Below are 16,849 nucleotides of genomic sequence, written 5' to 3' on the forward strand. Positions count from 1 at the left end.
TCCGCTGACGCTTCCTACGTCAACCTTATTTCTACTCTCCCTTCCTATCCATGCAAACTCTCCTTCACACTTCAGGCCTTGCTGTCTCCTCCCCACCCCAAGGTGATCTCTTCTTACCTTTCTGTGAACTTTGGAAACTACTTCTTCCCCTCACTGCCCATATCTAATTCACTTCTTCCACTCTCTCTCTGCTCATACCCCAAAACCTCTCCTACTGATCAGTTTGCTCTGCAGACGGTCAAGGAACTGGCTCCTCTCACCTTCTCCCATCTCTGCTCCCCATTCAACTTATCTCTTTTTTTCTTGGAGTATTTCCAAGCTGCTTCAAAACTGCCATACTACTACCTATCCTTAAGTAGTCCTCAGCTGACCTTGACAATCTAGTCAACCATCACTATGTATCTATTATCTCACTACTCTAAAATCTTTAACATCTCATCTTCAATTGGATTTCCTCCACTCTGGACTCAAGTGATTCTCACCAATCTGGATTTAATAGCAGCCATCCCACTGAAACTGCCCTTTGCTAGATCTCAAAATTCCTAACCGCTGCTCATCATCAGAAACCATTCTACATACCAATCCTTCTTGATCTCTCCACTGCCTTGAACATGGTGGGCCACTTCTCCCTCCTTCGAACCCTTGCTGACCTTGGAATACATGGAACATGCTCTTGACTGGGTTGCCTTGTACCTCTTGCAGCGATCCTTCTCCATCTGTTGGAATCAGCCCCCCCTCCTCTCCCCAGGTCTCCCTGTTGGTCTTCCCCAAGGCTCCATCCCTAGTCCTCTTTTCTTCACCCTCTACTACTTCTGATTTGTTGCTTCATCTCCTCTTTTGGTTTCTCCTACAGCCTCTTTGCTGTTGAGGTACACATTTTCTTTGCCTTCCCTTCATTTACTCCTGACCTCTCTTCTTGTATATCCAACTGTCAGTCGGCTACTCACCACTGAATCTCTTACGTTGAACACATCCAAGACTGAAGTTCACTATCTACCAGCCTCTAAAGGCTATCAACCCTTCTTACTTCTTCCATCTCATTTGCAACCGACTTACTCTCCCCCTGCCCCAAACCACGCAACCTTGAAGTCCTTCTTATAGCAACCCTAACCATCAACACTTCATTACGTCTTCATCGACTGCAGTCCAGATTAGCCAAATCAACACAGGAAAATCACCCCCTCTTCACTTGTACCTCCACTAAAAGATGAATTATCACCCAGTCAACCAATCACCTTGACTACTGTGTCAGCCTCCTGCTTAGCCTGCCTTTCTACTGATTCTACCCACTTGACAAAGTACTCAACTGTGCCACCTGAAGTCTCTATCATCTTCCTCACTCGGCTTCCACCTTGCTAAATCATCTCCATGCTGTTTGGCAATCCATGGCACACCACTCCGTCTTTAAATTCCTTTTGCCGCCGTTCAAATCCTTGGATGGGCTTGTGCCCACCTATCTGGCTGCTCAACACTGCACATCCTTTGATCTTCAATTCTCCTCTATCTCTCTTTCCGCCGACCACCCTGTGCTACTCCGGTGTCTGCTCATTCTTTGCGCTTCCCATATCACTGGACTTTCTTCCTCCCCACATGAAACATTACAACACTATCCACTCATTTAGATCCTTGCTCGAGAGCCATGTCCTTAATGTATTAAGTTCTGCCTGGACCCAATCCCACATTTTGCCAACCTGCCACCTTACAGCTACTTCCACTGCTCACTCTGCCCAGCACTGAGCCTCTCCTCGAGGCTAGTGTTGACTATGTCTACCTTTTCCCTGGCCTCTCTTCCATGTTCTCCCACCATCATCTTCCGTGCATTTGATGATGATCTTCCCACTAATGTACGGCACCTGTTTCAGGACTGCCCCGTTTCTGGTTGAAAACACTTGTACCCTCAATAAATAAATACAATACCATAATATGTGAAAATTGCCTTCTAGTAATGCCTAGGATGAAAGATTGTGCTTGGAAAAGTATTTTTTTTGAAAAAACAATTTTCGCACAAAACATCTCTTCACAAAGCCATGAGTGAATCTTGAAACAGCGAGAGAACCCTGGGGAAGTGGAGAGGGTTTGCTTTCCATGAAAATGTACTCAGAAATCGTATTTAATTGTATATTATTCTAAAATCGGACAGGTGTCTCGTATCTGAGGTAGGCCTTTTATTAAATCCAAACAGGATTGGATGCACACATTTTCAATGGAGCCAGTCACACGGTCGTAACTAAAGTGACAATTTCATAGCACTGCTGCCACAAAATGAACTGGTGTCTTGTGGCAAATTAGGGCGACCATATTTGTGATGGGGTTGATCTGACACTTCTGCATAGGAAGGTTGGTTGCTTGGTGTCTACTTCAAATGTGTGTAGTGTGTGGCCAGGAATCTTAGGAAATACCCTCTGTTCTTGACATGTGATTGTGTCTTGGATGCCATGTGGGTTATTATTGAAGATGCGCTCCACCAACTCCCTCTGTTTGCTGCTTCCTGTTCTCAAGTGTCTCCTCACTCATCACCGGATTGAGAGATATAGTTGACCTATTGACCCCCCCTCTCTGCTGTTCTTGCCTTTTTCCCTAGTCTTGCCATTTTGATCGGGATGATGTAGCTCTGGCCCGCGTGTGCGACTTCTTCCAGGAGCAGAGCCAAGAGGAGCACGAACACGCCCAGAAGCTGCTGAGATACCAAAACAAGCGCGGGGGCCGTGTGGCCCTGCAGGATATCAGGGTGAGTGCGCCATCCAGACTGTGCATGCAGCCCCTCGAGCCCCAGCGTGCAAGAACCCAATGTAGACCATGCTTGCCCCTCGTCGAATCTCACAGTGCCAGGGGGCCAACCCAGGCTGAATATGCCATCTCTTGCATCCTCTCGGGTCCATTCTAGCTTATACCTGAATTCCCTTCAAATCTACCCATGTAAAGTTCCAACCAAGACTTGACTTCATGGCTTTGACTCCCACTGCTCAATTGTCCAACAAAGGCTATATCTGCTTCCAAAACTGATATGGTCAATGAATGCACTCCCTATAGTCGTGCCTGCAGGGGTCCAGACTAATGACTACTTGACCTCTTCACTGTCTGACCACAAGTGTTCAAGGGCCCAGGTCAGGCATTATCTGCACTGCCTCAGATTCTGCTTTGAAAGGGCCCCAATCCATTCATTGCCTGTAATCTTTGAGTTCCACCGGATAACACCATCTCCATACCGTGTCTGCTTTTGCACAGGTCCTGGTAAGCGATGCCCCAATCTAAGATGGCGTGCAACTCACTTTTCCTTCCCTCACAGCCCATGGGGGAGGCAATCCACCATGCACATGCCCTGCTTGCTGTCCATCCAAAGGATGCCCAATCCAGGATGTGTCTGTTGACCTCTTCTGTGCAAGAGCCCAATTTAGCCTGTGTCTCCCCTCGAGTCTCACTGTGCGCCTAATTTATTTGATGTTTCCATTCTCTAGAGTAATTGTATTTGAAGCCCAATTCAGGTTGTCAATACGGTTGACGCACTGCATCACAGCTGTCTCGCCTAAGTTAGTGATGAGATAGGTGCCACTGAACATGTGTTGTAACTACACGGTCTGTAAATTGAATATTCGTTCCATTAAAGTCCGATTTAATCCACTCTGGCCCGGCAATCATTTATTCAAAAATCTAATTTCATTAATAAGACCCACAGATGCACACTAAAGTTAACAGTTTAAATGAATAAATGCATGTTTCGCTCACGCGTCCCATTTCAGAACTCTAGAATATTAATATAATAATTATGTAGTTAAATTAGAATGCATTTGTTTATTTTAACATTATTAATTTATTTTTATTTATTTCATTTACAGTTGTTACATTGTAGTTATAGGCAATATGATGCTTTATCTCGGCCACATCCCACTCGAAAGTAAAAAGGGCTGTCTATTGAAAAAGGAACGGCGAGAAGATGACAAAAGAACACTGTACACAGTTGTCTGGCTTGACGAGGTCCTAGTGCACGTCGTCTGTGTGTGATGGGAAAGGCTTGGGGGTCATTAGGAGTTGGGTGGAATTTCTGTAAGGAGTACCACCAGCGAAAAATATCACCTTCACCAGAGGTATTTCTGCAAATCTCGCCAATTCAGAGTTTACCATTGAGCATGGTGGTAGTTGTGGACTACCTCCAGCAATCCTGCTAATGCCAATGGTAAACACTGGAAGATTTGTTCAGATTCTTTTTATCCTTGCCCACCATCATACCGATGGTGGAAACGGATAATGTACACAGAAGTAGTTCATGCCCCGGCTGCATATGTTTCAAATGCACTAAGGGGTCATTTCTGACTTGTTTCCGCATAACATGGGAAAGGTGGTGAGAGGATGAGGCTCAGAGATGCCCTCTTTCTATTATCCTTCCAATGTCCCCATGTATCATTGTTCCCGCGGTGTTGAAGGGAAGTGAAAGCACTTCTATTGTATACAGTTAAAAAAACAACAACATGATTTTCTGGCATTTTACAATTTTTACCTTCACCACCTGGGTGGGGGCAAACATAGATGGCCGCCGTTCACCTGAAAATCCATGGGGATACAGCCGATCGTCCTTCCTCCAACTCTGAATTAGGACGACTGTACAGTTAGAGATATTTAGCAAACACCGCTGGATTAACTGTTTCCACCCAACTTATAAAGTCCCCCTTTGTGAGAGGTGGTCTGCATGTCCATCAATCAGGTCTCGGCCTCTGACAGGTTGGGGAGATGGGTGTGTCTGAAGGTGGTTTCATGGAAAGCACGGTAGAGGAGGGTTTTGAAGCGGCTCCTGAACTTAGAGAAATCATGCATGGGCTGTTGGAACATTCCATAAGGTGAAGCCATGATATCTGGATGGGTGGATGAGGAGCAGATTTTAGTTATATGACCTGAATCTTCTTGTGGGTAGAATTCTGCAAGGATGTGTGATTCTCTTCCGTTCCTCTTGTTCCAGCACTAGGGACATGCTTTGAGGGCTTCCGATTTGGATTCACTTAAGATCGGGATACATTTCATATTCATTAAAGTCAATATATATGAACACTGAGCTGGGAGACACTCTGGCAATTCCATTGAGAACCCTAAAGAACTCCTCCATGGTCTCTAGTAGACACGCAGACAGCCTGAAGGCAGTTACAATCATGACTCTATTGCAGATACGGGAGGGGGATACAGCAATTCTCTCCAACCACCGACCCATCTCCTTCCTACGACTGGAAGCCAAGCTCATTCAGGAGATAGTAAGAAAAAACATCAAGAAAAATACAGCAGCTCTTCCATGACACATGGTCAGGTTTCCGTCCATGGAGGAAGACTGAAAATGCTCCCCTGCATACAACAGAAGACATCCCCCATGACCTGGACTCTGGACTCTAACCACTTAGTAGCAGTCAGCCCTCTGGATCTTTCAGTTGTCTATGACATGGTTAATTACCTCACCCTGCTACAAAGGCTGAAACATCAAGGCACCAATGAAATGGGCCTCCTGAAGGACAGCTCTGCCAGGGTGAAATGTGGGAACTTCATATCCAAATCCTTCTCCATCGCTTGAAGCATGCTAAGGTCTTCTTCCCTAATGACACTGGCTTTTCAACACATGCTGCATCAAATTCAAGCTTACTTGTGTCATCAGAAAGGTGCTCTGGGGTGCAGGGCGCAAATATTTTGCCAAGCGAGTCACCTTATATACTCCCTGTGGGCTCCTGTGCTCCCAGACGTCCAACAACCTAGGGGGTGGTATCCTATGAACTGAAGACATTTGGAAAAAGAAGCCTGGACATTGCATGGTCCACTTAATGGGACACGTTCTGCAGGCCACGAACCAAAGATGCTTAAAACAATGTGTCCGATATCGTGTTTGGGTGAAATATTTCCACCTAAATTTATACTACAAAATTCTTATATATTTTCCCCCTTCTTAGCACGCTTTGCTAATCCTTGATCCCAGATATTATTAAATACATAGTGGCCACTCCCTTGCCAAAAAAAAACGCCCTAGCCCAAACGACCGCAGCAACCTGCGCCCCATCACAAACGCTTTTCCTATTGAAAATCATCGATAAAATTGATACAATACAGCTCCAGCACCATCTGGAAAATGCAAATATTCTTTATCCAAATCAATCTGGCTTCCGCGCACTCCACGGTGTAAAGACGGATTTCTGAACTCTGTCCTGGTGGCGCAGAAGTTCAGAAGGCCAACCTAATTACTTGGAACAGGGTAACCTCTGGACAAGCCAGACCAATCAAGGTAGCGATCGCGGCGGTCAAGACTAGGTCTCAAGAGGGGTGAGGGTGACTGAAAGCCCGCAATGAGCACACAAAGCAAGAGCGCTTACAAACTACTCCAAACAGTTGTTATATCAAAAATAGATACACATTTATTTTAAGGCCTTTAAAACAATGACCGTAGCGAGAAAATCACAATATCACAATACTAAACCAACACATACCATATCAACACAATATATATACAAATACACAGTCGCAAGCGTTTAAAGCACGAAATATGTAGTCCACCTGAAAGGAAAGGAACACAGGCGTTGCGATAACGCTTTAGACTCAGTTCGCCTTCAGAGGCACCTAACTAGATGGAAGTCCGAGCCCTGCGAAGAGTGGAGCCTTGTGCTCAAAGTACCTGCCACGCCGGTGCCAACGGGCAAAAGGGGAAGCTCTTCGGAGGAAGTCAGGCAGTTCGGGTTAGTGCACAGCAGAAGGAGAACAGGTTCCGCAACTCAAGCGCAGCCTCCACAGCGGGCAGAAGCAGAGCGCGAGTACAGCCAAAAGGGTGCTGTTTTTACACAGCAGGGAAAAGCAATGGGATACTGCAGGAGGGCGACCAGATCCTAGCTAAACTACTCACCGGTCCCCGAAGCAAGCAGACCCAGGCTTCTCCACGTTAGTTTCAGCAGCTGGCAGGTTCAGAAGAGCAGGGAACGCCTCGTAGTCGTGTAGAGCAAAAAGACGTCCCAATCGACGAAACCAGCACAGTTTGTTGCCGCAGCAGGACAACCGAGCGGCCGTGTGTATTCGAGCCAAATGTACACTCCTCCCTTCAGACTTGGGAACGCCAAGTGTACGAAGCGTGGGAGAGTGACAAGGACTCGGAATACAACACAACCTGGCGGCGGTTACAGAGCAGGACTCCCTTGTAAGCTGGTCAGTCAACTGGATGGCCCAGAGACACTTCCGAAGGCTTACTTGGCAGGAGTTGATGAAGTCGCCGGGAATAGCTGTTCCTGCTATTCCAAAGGTCAAAGCACCAGTACAGGCCTTCTGGTTCGATCAAAGGAGGAAAGGGTTTCACAGGACGACAGCAGTGCAAAGGAGGATTCCTTCAGCGGGTCACCAGCGATTCCTCGGTCCAGCCTCGTGGTTGCAGGATACTTGGCTCCTGTATTCCTTCATTCGTGAGAACTCAGGAGATCGACATGGTAGTGGTGTTTCCAGCTCCCTCTTATCCACGGTTCCCTTCGCGCCAAAACGGAGGGGAGCCAATGGGAGATCCGCTCATCAACACACATACCATACGTGGACCAATCACGGACCACGGTGGTCCCAGGCATTCACACCACCCTAGACTCTCTGGCACCCAGGATGTGTATTGGAACCAGACATCCCAGCCCACACCCTGGAGGCACACAAACGACATGTAGAAGCCCGCGAAAGCAACCACGTTTCGCGGGAAAGTACATGCCCAAATAAGGAAGGCCCCGGGTCGCTCGACCTGGGGAAGGTGAAGGGCGCAAGACGGTCAGTGGACAAGACAAAGGAGCCTCGTGGTCTGGCCATTTTGGGAGCCAGGCCACCATGTTGGGTTCAGTGCGAAAAACGTGCTCAGAACGCCAAAAGGAGCTCAAAATAAACAAAACGATCGCTGCCACCATTCGAGTCCCTGAATGACTTGCACCGATCAAATACCATCCTAAAAGAGTATCTAGGGCCTGTAGAAGGCTAGAGACCCAAGAGAGCTGTAACTTAGCTTACAGTGCCCTCTTGTGTCATGTTGCGCGAAAGCCGCAACACGATGAAAGAAACTACGGGAAACAGCGTTCCCCGGTACTGACTGTCTTAAGGGCATGTCAGTTTCCCCATAAGAAGGAGCGAAAGCCCAGAGGAGTGCAGCAGAAGGCTGCACTTCTCTGGCAAAGTCAAGAACAAGGTGCAAAACAACAGCAAAAAGTTTAGGGGTTGCCACATGGAAGGAAAATTACCTACAATTACGAAATCTTTCCTAACACTCGCCCCTCCCAGACTATGGACAGGGGGAACTAATCCACCCCTGGATGAGTCTCTTGTTCAGGTCGGTTAAACATTCTGGACAACCCATCAGCATTGCTATGTTGGACACCTGGCCTATGCTCAATAGTGAAGTCGAAGCCTTGTAGACTTATGGACCACCTAAGCAACTTTGGATTCTCCCCCTTCATGTTCATTAGCCACTTTAACGGCTTATGGTCAGTCTGCACAGTGAAGTGGGTCCCATAGAGGTAGGGCCTCAGCTTCCTTAGGGCCCACACAACAGAGAAACATTCTTTCTCTACCGTGGACCATCTGAGCTCTCTGTCCTTAAGCTGGCGACTAATAAAACCGATAGGGTGTTCCTTACCCTTCTCATCTACTTGTGATAGTACAGCTCCTATCCCAGTGTCAGAGGCATCCGTCTGCACGATAAAAGGTCTTTGATAATCAGGGGCCCTGAGGACAGGGGCCTGGCACAAGGAGTCTTTTAAGCCATTGAAGGCCTTCTCACACTCGTCGGTCCAAGTTACCTTCTTGGGTTTCTTCGGAGTAGTGAGGGCAGTCAGAGGAGCAGCTATGGTGCCATAGTCTGCCACAAAAGTGCGGTAATACCCCGTGAGTCCTAAAAAGGCTCTCACTTGGGTTTGCGTAGTGGGGGTAGGCCAGTCTTGTACTGCTTGTACCTGACTGAGTAGAGGCTGTCTCCTCCCTCCACCTACTTCATGTCCAAGGTAAACCACTGAGCCTTGTCCATTTTGGTGAGGGGCCACTCGGACACCCTCAAAAGAGCTATCTGAAGGACTGCTTGGGAACAGGTCGGGGAGAAGTTCAGACTCCTCTTCCTCAACGTCTGAAGCCAATAGCAGTGCTGCGATTTCGCCGCTTGGGACGAAAGCCTTCAGCCTATTCACGTGAAACACTTTTGGAGCCTGTCCAGGCCTTCCAAGGTCCACTGAATAGTTAACCTCACCCAGGGGCTCCACCACTGGGTAAGGGCCTGACCATTTGTCCTGTAAAGCTCGAGGCCTTATGGGATTCATGATCAGGACTTGCTGACCAAGTGTAAAGTTGATGAGGGAAGCTTTCTGGTCGTACCAATGTTTCACCCGCGCTTGCCCTGCCTTCAATTTATCACTAGCCAAGCCCATCAGAAGTACCATCCGTTTTCTGAGCCCTAGCACATAATCAACTACGTTGGTAGTAACAGGGGGAGTGGGCATCTCCCATCCCTCCTTGACGATGGCTAAGGGTCCCCGTACGGGATGACCGAACAGAAGTTCGAAGGGGCTGTAGCCAACACCCTCCTGTGGTACCTCTCGGTAGGCAAACAGTAAGCATGAAACAAGAAGATCCCATTTTCTTCTCTGAGGCTCCTCCAGAGCCCCAATCATGCTCTTTAACGTCCTGTTGAAACGCCCCCCCAGACCATTGGTCTGGGGGTGGTATGCAGAAGAGAACCTGTAGGTGACCCCACATTCTTTCCACATAGCCTGCCTATACTTCGACATAAAGTTGCTGCCATGATCCGACACAACTTCTTTAGGGAAGCCAACCCTAGTAAATATGCCGAGTAAAGCTTCTGCAACTGACTTGGCAGTTACAGTTGTCAATGGGATGGCCTCAGGATATCTGGTTGCATGGTCGACCAGCACCAGGATAAACCTATTGCCTGAGGATGTTTGCGGGTCAAGGGGACCAACCATGTCGATCCCTACCCTTTCAAATGGTACCCCCACAACTGGGAGCGGTACCAACGGAGCTTGGATTGTCGCGCCAACCTTACCAGATAACTGGCAGGAGGCACAACTCCTGCAGTGACTTTCTACTTGCACCCCCATCTTGGGCCAGTAGAAGTGCATGGATAACCTTTGCTTGGTCCTCTTCATACCAAGGTGACCAGCAAGGGGAACTTCATGCGCCAACTGCAGGAGGAAGGGCCTAACAGCAAGGGGAACCACCAACCTCCTATGGTCTCCTTCTGTAGACTCTGTGGGCTCACTATACAGGAGTCCACCTTCCCAATAAATCCTATGCTTCCCAGGAGGTTCACCCTCAAGCTGGGAGCAGGCCTGTCTCCTTAGGCCTTCCAGAGATGGGCACTCCCGTTGGCCTTTACTGAATTCGTCCCTATCAGGACCTCCTTCAACTAACAAGTCTTTTAGTTCAGGATGATCGTTGGGGTCGAAGACTTCAGGCATCGCCACCTCCTCGTCAGGCCCGGGCGATTGACCAACTTCCTCCACCGCAGTGGTAGGCGAGCTCGGGGGAATATTCTCTTTCCCTCGTTTTGACTTGTAGACTCCTTTCGCCTTGGGTTTCCCCTTCGGCTGGGGCGGCGTATTGGACTTGGCCAATGCTGCCCGTGCTTGAGACCGTGTGTAGGGTCTTTCGGCAGTGTCTCCTACGAGCCCTAAAGCTCTGAGATCATTACCCAACAAGACCTTTCCCGGGACGTTTCTCTGAATGCTCACTGGAATCCTGACTGCTGTACCATTTAAAGTAAGATTTACAGGGATCACGGGAAACATACGGAGGGGGCCGTCAGCCAACTTAGTGGGCATCAGAGTAGCTCTGGCAACTTCCTCTGAGTCTACCAAGGTAGAATCCACTACAGTGCGACTGCACCCACTATCCCTAAGAGCTGGAGTATCCACTCCATTGATCAGCACACTGTCTTTAAAGTAGTGCTTGGTATTATCCGGAATCCTAGCATAAGCCTCTGCGACTTTAGGCTCCCAGGAACCCAGGGACACTAAAACTACCTCAGCCTCTATTCCGCTGGGAAATGAGTCTGAGGAGAAGGATGCTCCTGTAATCTCTTCTTCCTCGTAGGAGGAGAAGGCCAGATTAGCGGAGTGGACCCCCAAAGGTCTAACCTTACACCGGGGATCCCCCTTCACATGGTCAGTTGCTCCACAAGAAAAACAAGCCCCATTGGGTCTGTTTACGTAGGGAGGCTTATTGTAACCAGAGTTCTGTTTCGGAGGCTGACCTCCACTGCCCTGTGAGTTCTCTTGTGTCTTACCCTTGTTTTTCTTTTTGTGGCCCTTATGGGAAGAAGATTTAGCAGATTCCCCACCCTCCATATCTTTGGACTTTTTCCCTTCCTCCTGCTTACCAGGATGAGTTTTGTCCTTATGGGACACTCGATGTGACACCCATAAGTCTGCTGCAATGGCCAGCTTCTTAGGATCTATCTCCTTCGAATCGGCCAAATGCTGCTTAAGCTCCGGGGAAGAAGAAGCAAAAATATGTTCCAGCATGACAAGATTTATCATGCCTTCGAAGGTAGAAACCTTATAACCTTCGACCCAGCCAGTTAAGTTTTTCAAAGATTCAGCGACATAAGATACCCAAGTACCACCTTCCTTTTTCTTATACTCTCGAAAACGCTTTAAATATTGGGCCGGAGTCTTCCCAAACTTTAAAATGAGAGTTTGCTTTAACATTGCGAAATCAGCCCGCTCAGCCTTCGACATTTCCATAATGGCACTACAGCCAGAATGGGGCAGTCTACTGAGCAACCACGCAATCTTATCAGCATTGTCAACTTCTTGAACCTCGCATGCATACTCAAACGCATTCAGCCAGTCCATAATGTCATTCCTTTCTTCATACACACTGAGCAGATCTTTCGGAAACCGTGGATGAGAGGAAGCCCCAGACCCATGTGTAGGACCCTTGGACCCATTTTCAACCTGAAGCTTGGCCAGTTCCAACTGGTGATCCCTGTCTTTCTGTTTTTCTGCCTGTTCGATTTTTAGTTTGGCTATGCTGAATTCAAGCTCCTGCTGCCTAAACCGCAGCTCTTGCTTCTTGAATTCAAGCATAGCCTCCCCATCAACACTGGCAGAGGAAACAGACATCACATCCTCCCTGTCCTCGTGGTCGCGATGGATCAGTGCAGCGGCAGAACCGTCGGTTCTACCAGTGAGAGCAGCCCCACCACCTTCTGCACTGTCCTCAGAAGTTATAGCGTCAAGCTGCACTTCTTGCCACGCCACGATTCTTTGGATCATTTCCAATTTCGTGCCTTGAGAGGAAACACCTCTCTCCGCACACATCTTCTTCAATGTTTCTGATTTGGAAGCATTTAAAGTTAACAAGGTATTTGTTTCCATACTGTTTGATAGGACTATGTCCTTTTTAAAGTTATACTACAACAATTCACTACGTGTACTGGTTGGAATAACCTGAAATGCCCTAGTTCGAGCGCAACACTGGATACCTTCAGTCGTATCCCACCGCTGTACACCAATTTGTTAAGACGGATTTCTGAACTCTGTCCTGGTGGCGCAGAAGTTCAGAAGGCCAACCTAATTACTTGGAACAGGGTAACCTCTGGACAAGCCAGACCAATCAAGGTAGCGATCGCGGCGGTCAAGACTAGGTCTCAAGAGGGGTGAGGGTGACTGAAAGCCCGCAATGAGCACACAAAGCAAGAGCGCTTACAAACTACTCCAAACAGTTGTTATATCAAAAATAGATACACATTTATTTTAAGGCCTTTAAAACAATGACCGTAGCGAGAAAATCACAATACTAAACCAACACATACCATATCAACACAATTTATATACAAATACACAGTCGCAAGCGTTTAAAGCACGAAATATGTAGTCCACCTGAAAGGAAAGGAACACAGGCAGTGCGATAACGCTTTAGACTCAGTTCGCCTTCAGAGGCACCTAACTAGATGGAAGTCCGAGCCCTGCGAAGAGTGGAGCCTTGTGCTCAAAGTACCTGCCACGCCGGTGCCAACGGGCAAAAGGGGAAGCTCTTCGGAGGAAGTCAGGCAGTTCGGGTTAGTGCACAGCAGAAGGAGAACAGGTTCCGCAACTCAAGCGCAGCCTCCACAGCGGGCAGAAGCAGAGCGCGAGTACAGCCAAAAGGGTGCTGTTTTTACACAGCAGGGAAAAGCAATGGGATACTGCTGGAGGGCGACCAGATCCTAGCTAAACTACTCACCGGTCCCTGAAGCAAGCAGACCCAGGCTTCTCCACGTTAGTTTCAGCAGCTGGCAGGTTCAGAAGAGCAGGGAACGCCTCGTAGTCGTGTAGAGCAAAAAGACGTCCCAATCGACGAAACCAACACAGTTTGTTGCCGCAGCAGGACAACCGAGCGGCCGTGTGTATTCGAGCCAAATGTACACTCCTCCCTTCAGACTTGGGAACGCCAAGTGTACGAAGCGTGGGAGAGTGACAAGGACTCGGAATACAACACAACCTGGCGGCGGTTACAAAGCAGGACTCCCTTGTAAGCTGGTCAGTCAACTGGATGGCCCAGAGACACTTCCGAAGGCTTACTTGGCAGGAGTTGATGAAGTCGCCGGGAATAGCTGTTCCTGCTATTCCAAAGGTCGAAGCACCAGTACAGGCCTTCTGGTTCGATCAAAGGAGGAAAGGGTTTCACAGGACGACAGCAGTGCAAAGGAGGATTCCTTCAGCGGGTCACCAGCGATTCCTCGGTCCAGCCTCGTGGTTGCAGGATACTTGGCTCCTGTATTCCTTCGTTCGTGAGAACTCAGGAGATCGACATGGTAGTGGTGTTTCCAGCTCCCTCTTATCCACGGTTCCCTTCGCGCCAAAACGGAGGGGAGCCAATGGGAGATCCGCTCATCAACACACATACCATACGTGGACCAATCACGGACCACGGTGGTCCCAGGCATTCACACCACCCTAGACTCTCTGGCACCCAGGATGTGTATTGGAACCAGACATCCCAGCCCACACCCTGGAGGCACACAAACGACATGTAGAAGCCCGCGAAAGCAACCACGTTTCGCGGGAAAGTACATGCCCAAATAAGGAAGGCCCCGGGTCGCTCGACCTGGGGAAGGTGAAGGGCGCAAGACGGTCAGTGGACAAGACAAAGGAGCCTCGTGGTCTGGCCATTTTGGGAGCCAGGCCACCATTTTGGGTTCAGTGCGAAAAACGTGCTCAGAACGCCAAAAGGAGCTCAAAATAAACAAAACGATCGCTGCCACCATTCGAGTCCCTGAATGACTTGCACCGATCAAATACCATCCTAAAAGAGTATCTAGGGCCTGTAGAAGGCTAGAGACCCAAGAGAGCTGTAACTTAGCTTACAGTGCCCTCTTGTGTCATGTTGCGCGATAGCCGCAACACGATGAAAGAAACTACGGGAAACAGCGTTCCCCGGTACTGACTGTCTTAAGGGCATGTCAGTTTCCCCGTAAGAAGGAGCGAAAGCCCAGAGGAGTGCAGCAGAAGGCTGCACTACTCTGGCAAAGTCAAGAACAAGGTGCAAAACAACAGCAAAAAGTTTAGGGGTTGCCACATGGAAGGAAAATTACCTACAATTACGAAATCTTTCCTAACACTAAGACGGATTTCTGAACTCTGTCCTGGTGGCGCAGAAGTTCAGAAGGCCAACCTAATTACTTGGAACAGGGTAACCTCTGGAGGAGCCAGACCAATCAAGGTAGCGATCGCGGCGGTCAAGACTAGGTCTCAAGAGGGGTGAGGGTGACTGAAAGCCCGCAGTGAGCACACAAAGCAAGAGCGCTGACAAACTACTCCAAACAGTTGTTATATCAAAAATAGATACACATTTATTTTAAGGCCTTTAAAACAATGACCGTAGCGAGAAAATCACAATATCACCATATTAAACCAACACATACCATATCAACACAATATATATACAAATGCACAGTCGCAAGCGTTTAAAGCACGAAATATGTAGTCCACCTGAAAGGAAAGGAAAACAGGCAGTGCGATAACGCTTTAGACTCAGTTCGCCTTCAGAGGCACCTAACTAGATGGAAGTCCGAGCCCTGCGAAGAGTGGAGCCTTGTGCTCAAAGTACCTGCCACGCCGGTGCCCACGGGCAAAAGGAGAAGCTCTTCGGAGGAAGTCAGGCAGTTCGGGTTAGTGCACAGCAGAAGGAGAACAGGTTCCGCAACTCAAGCGCAGCCTCCACAGCGGGCAGAAGCAGAGCGCGAGTACGGCCAAAAGGGTGCTGTTTTTACACAGCAGGGAAAAGCAATGGGCTACTGCAGGAGGGCGACCAGATCCTAGCTAAACTACTCACCGGTCCCCGAAGCAAGCAGACCCAGGCTTCTCCACGTTAGTTTCAGCAGCTGGCAGGTTCAGAAGAGCAGGGAACGCCTCGTAGTCGTGTAGAGCAAAAAGACGTCCCAATCGACGAAACCAGCACAGTTTGTTGCCGCAGCAGGACAATGGAGCGGCCGTGTGTATTCGAGCCAAATGTACACTCCTCCCTTCAGACTTGGGAACGCCAAGTGTACGAAGCGTGGGAGAGTGACAAGGACTCGGAATACAACACAACCTGGCGGCGGTTACTCTGTGATCTCCTTACCACCTTAGACGTTCACTTTGCTAATTAGGCAGACGACACTGAGCTCCTCATGGAACTGAGTGGAGATTACAAGATTGATTCTGCCAGGCTTAATCACATCTATGGCATTGTGAAAGGTTGGATCTGCCAGAACTGGATGTGCCTGAATCCAGACAAGGCAGAACTTATGATTTTCAGCTCAACACAAGCTGGAGCCAAACTAGGCTCTGAAGACTCCCACGTGACCATCAAAAAAAGTTGTATCCAGATTAAGGAAAAAGTGCAAACATTAGGGGTACATATGAATGCCTCCGTGAGCTCAGATGCACATGTTGACGGCGTAGTGGGTAATGCACATTATCATCTTACGGTGTTGAACACTCTTATCCTTTCATAACCGGATAACTTTGGTAAGGGCAATCATTATGCCCCGCCAAGACTATTGCAATGCCCTCTTGGTTGGGGCAAGTAATAACAACTTTAAGAGATTGCAGGTACTTCAAAATGAAGGAGTGCGCATCATCTACAACATCCCTAAAAGAGAGCATATCTCTCATGCCAGGAAGCAACTTCACTGGTCACCCGTATCAGCAAGAATACGCTTTGCGGCCTTATCCCTGACTCATAGATGTATATATGGCAAGGTTCCAGCCTATTTAAAGGAACAAATGAAACCGTATGTGCCATCTAGGTGTCTTTGCTCAAGCTCAAGTGGTCTGCTGACCATTCCTAGGACCAGAAAAATCAGAGGCCTCGGCTATCTTTCCCTGTCATTGCCACACAAGCCTGGAATACTGGACCATTAGCATTACGCTTGGACGCACACTACTTAGTGTTCTGGAAAAATGTAAAAACATATCTAGTCGACTGATCTTTTCTGGCTACTAGTTGACTAGCTATCGATTCTATATATCCAGTCCCGTTTTGCAAGTCCTCGCTGTGTGTATATGTAGCGCCCAGATGCTTGCGAGCTTTGACACTTTATAAATATGTAAATATACTATCAGAGGTGAAGAAAAGCTCTCCAACATTTTCAGCTTTGGGAATGCCTTCCCTGAACAGTCCCCTGACACAGGAGATGACTCCTCACTGGCTACAGGGCCAATAGGCGCGCAGGTCCCTGATTCTTCCTAAATGCCCATCTTCCCTCTTCTCATCAACCTTCCCCTCTTCTTTCTATTCTTGACTCCTACCTTCTAACTCCTCTCCTGGCCTCTCCTACTCACTCCTCAGGCTCCACTCTTGACCTTATCTTCATCTCTCCCTACTCCTCCTCCCCAGTCTCTAC

General features: G+C 48.4%; 1 protein-coding gene across 1 annotated transcript in view; it reads left to right on the forward strand.

The window, feature by feature from the left end:
- The window catches only part of LOC138574266 (ferritin, higher subunit-like), a 110,944-nt gene that overhangs the window by 54,737 nt on the left and 39,358 nt on the right, over positions 1-16,849 (forward strand). Inside the window, exon 2 of the mRNA XM_069649401.1 lies at positions 2,582-2,728. Within this exon, the coding sequence (XP_069505502.1) occupies positions 2,582-2,728 (147 nt within the window). The remainder of the gene's footprint in view (positions 1-2,581; positions 2,729-16,849) is intronic.

Source organism: Ambystoma mexicanum, chromosome 1p (assembly GCF_040938575.1).
Source record: "Ambystoma mexicanum isolate Mex_15411 chromosome 1p, UKY_AmexF1_1, whole genome shotgun sequence".
NCBI classification, from domain to species: Eukaryota; Metazoa; Chordata; class Amphibia; order Caudata; family Ambystomatidae; genus Ambystoma; species Ambystoma mexicanum.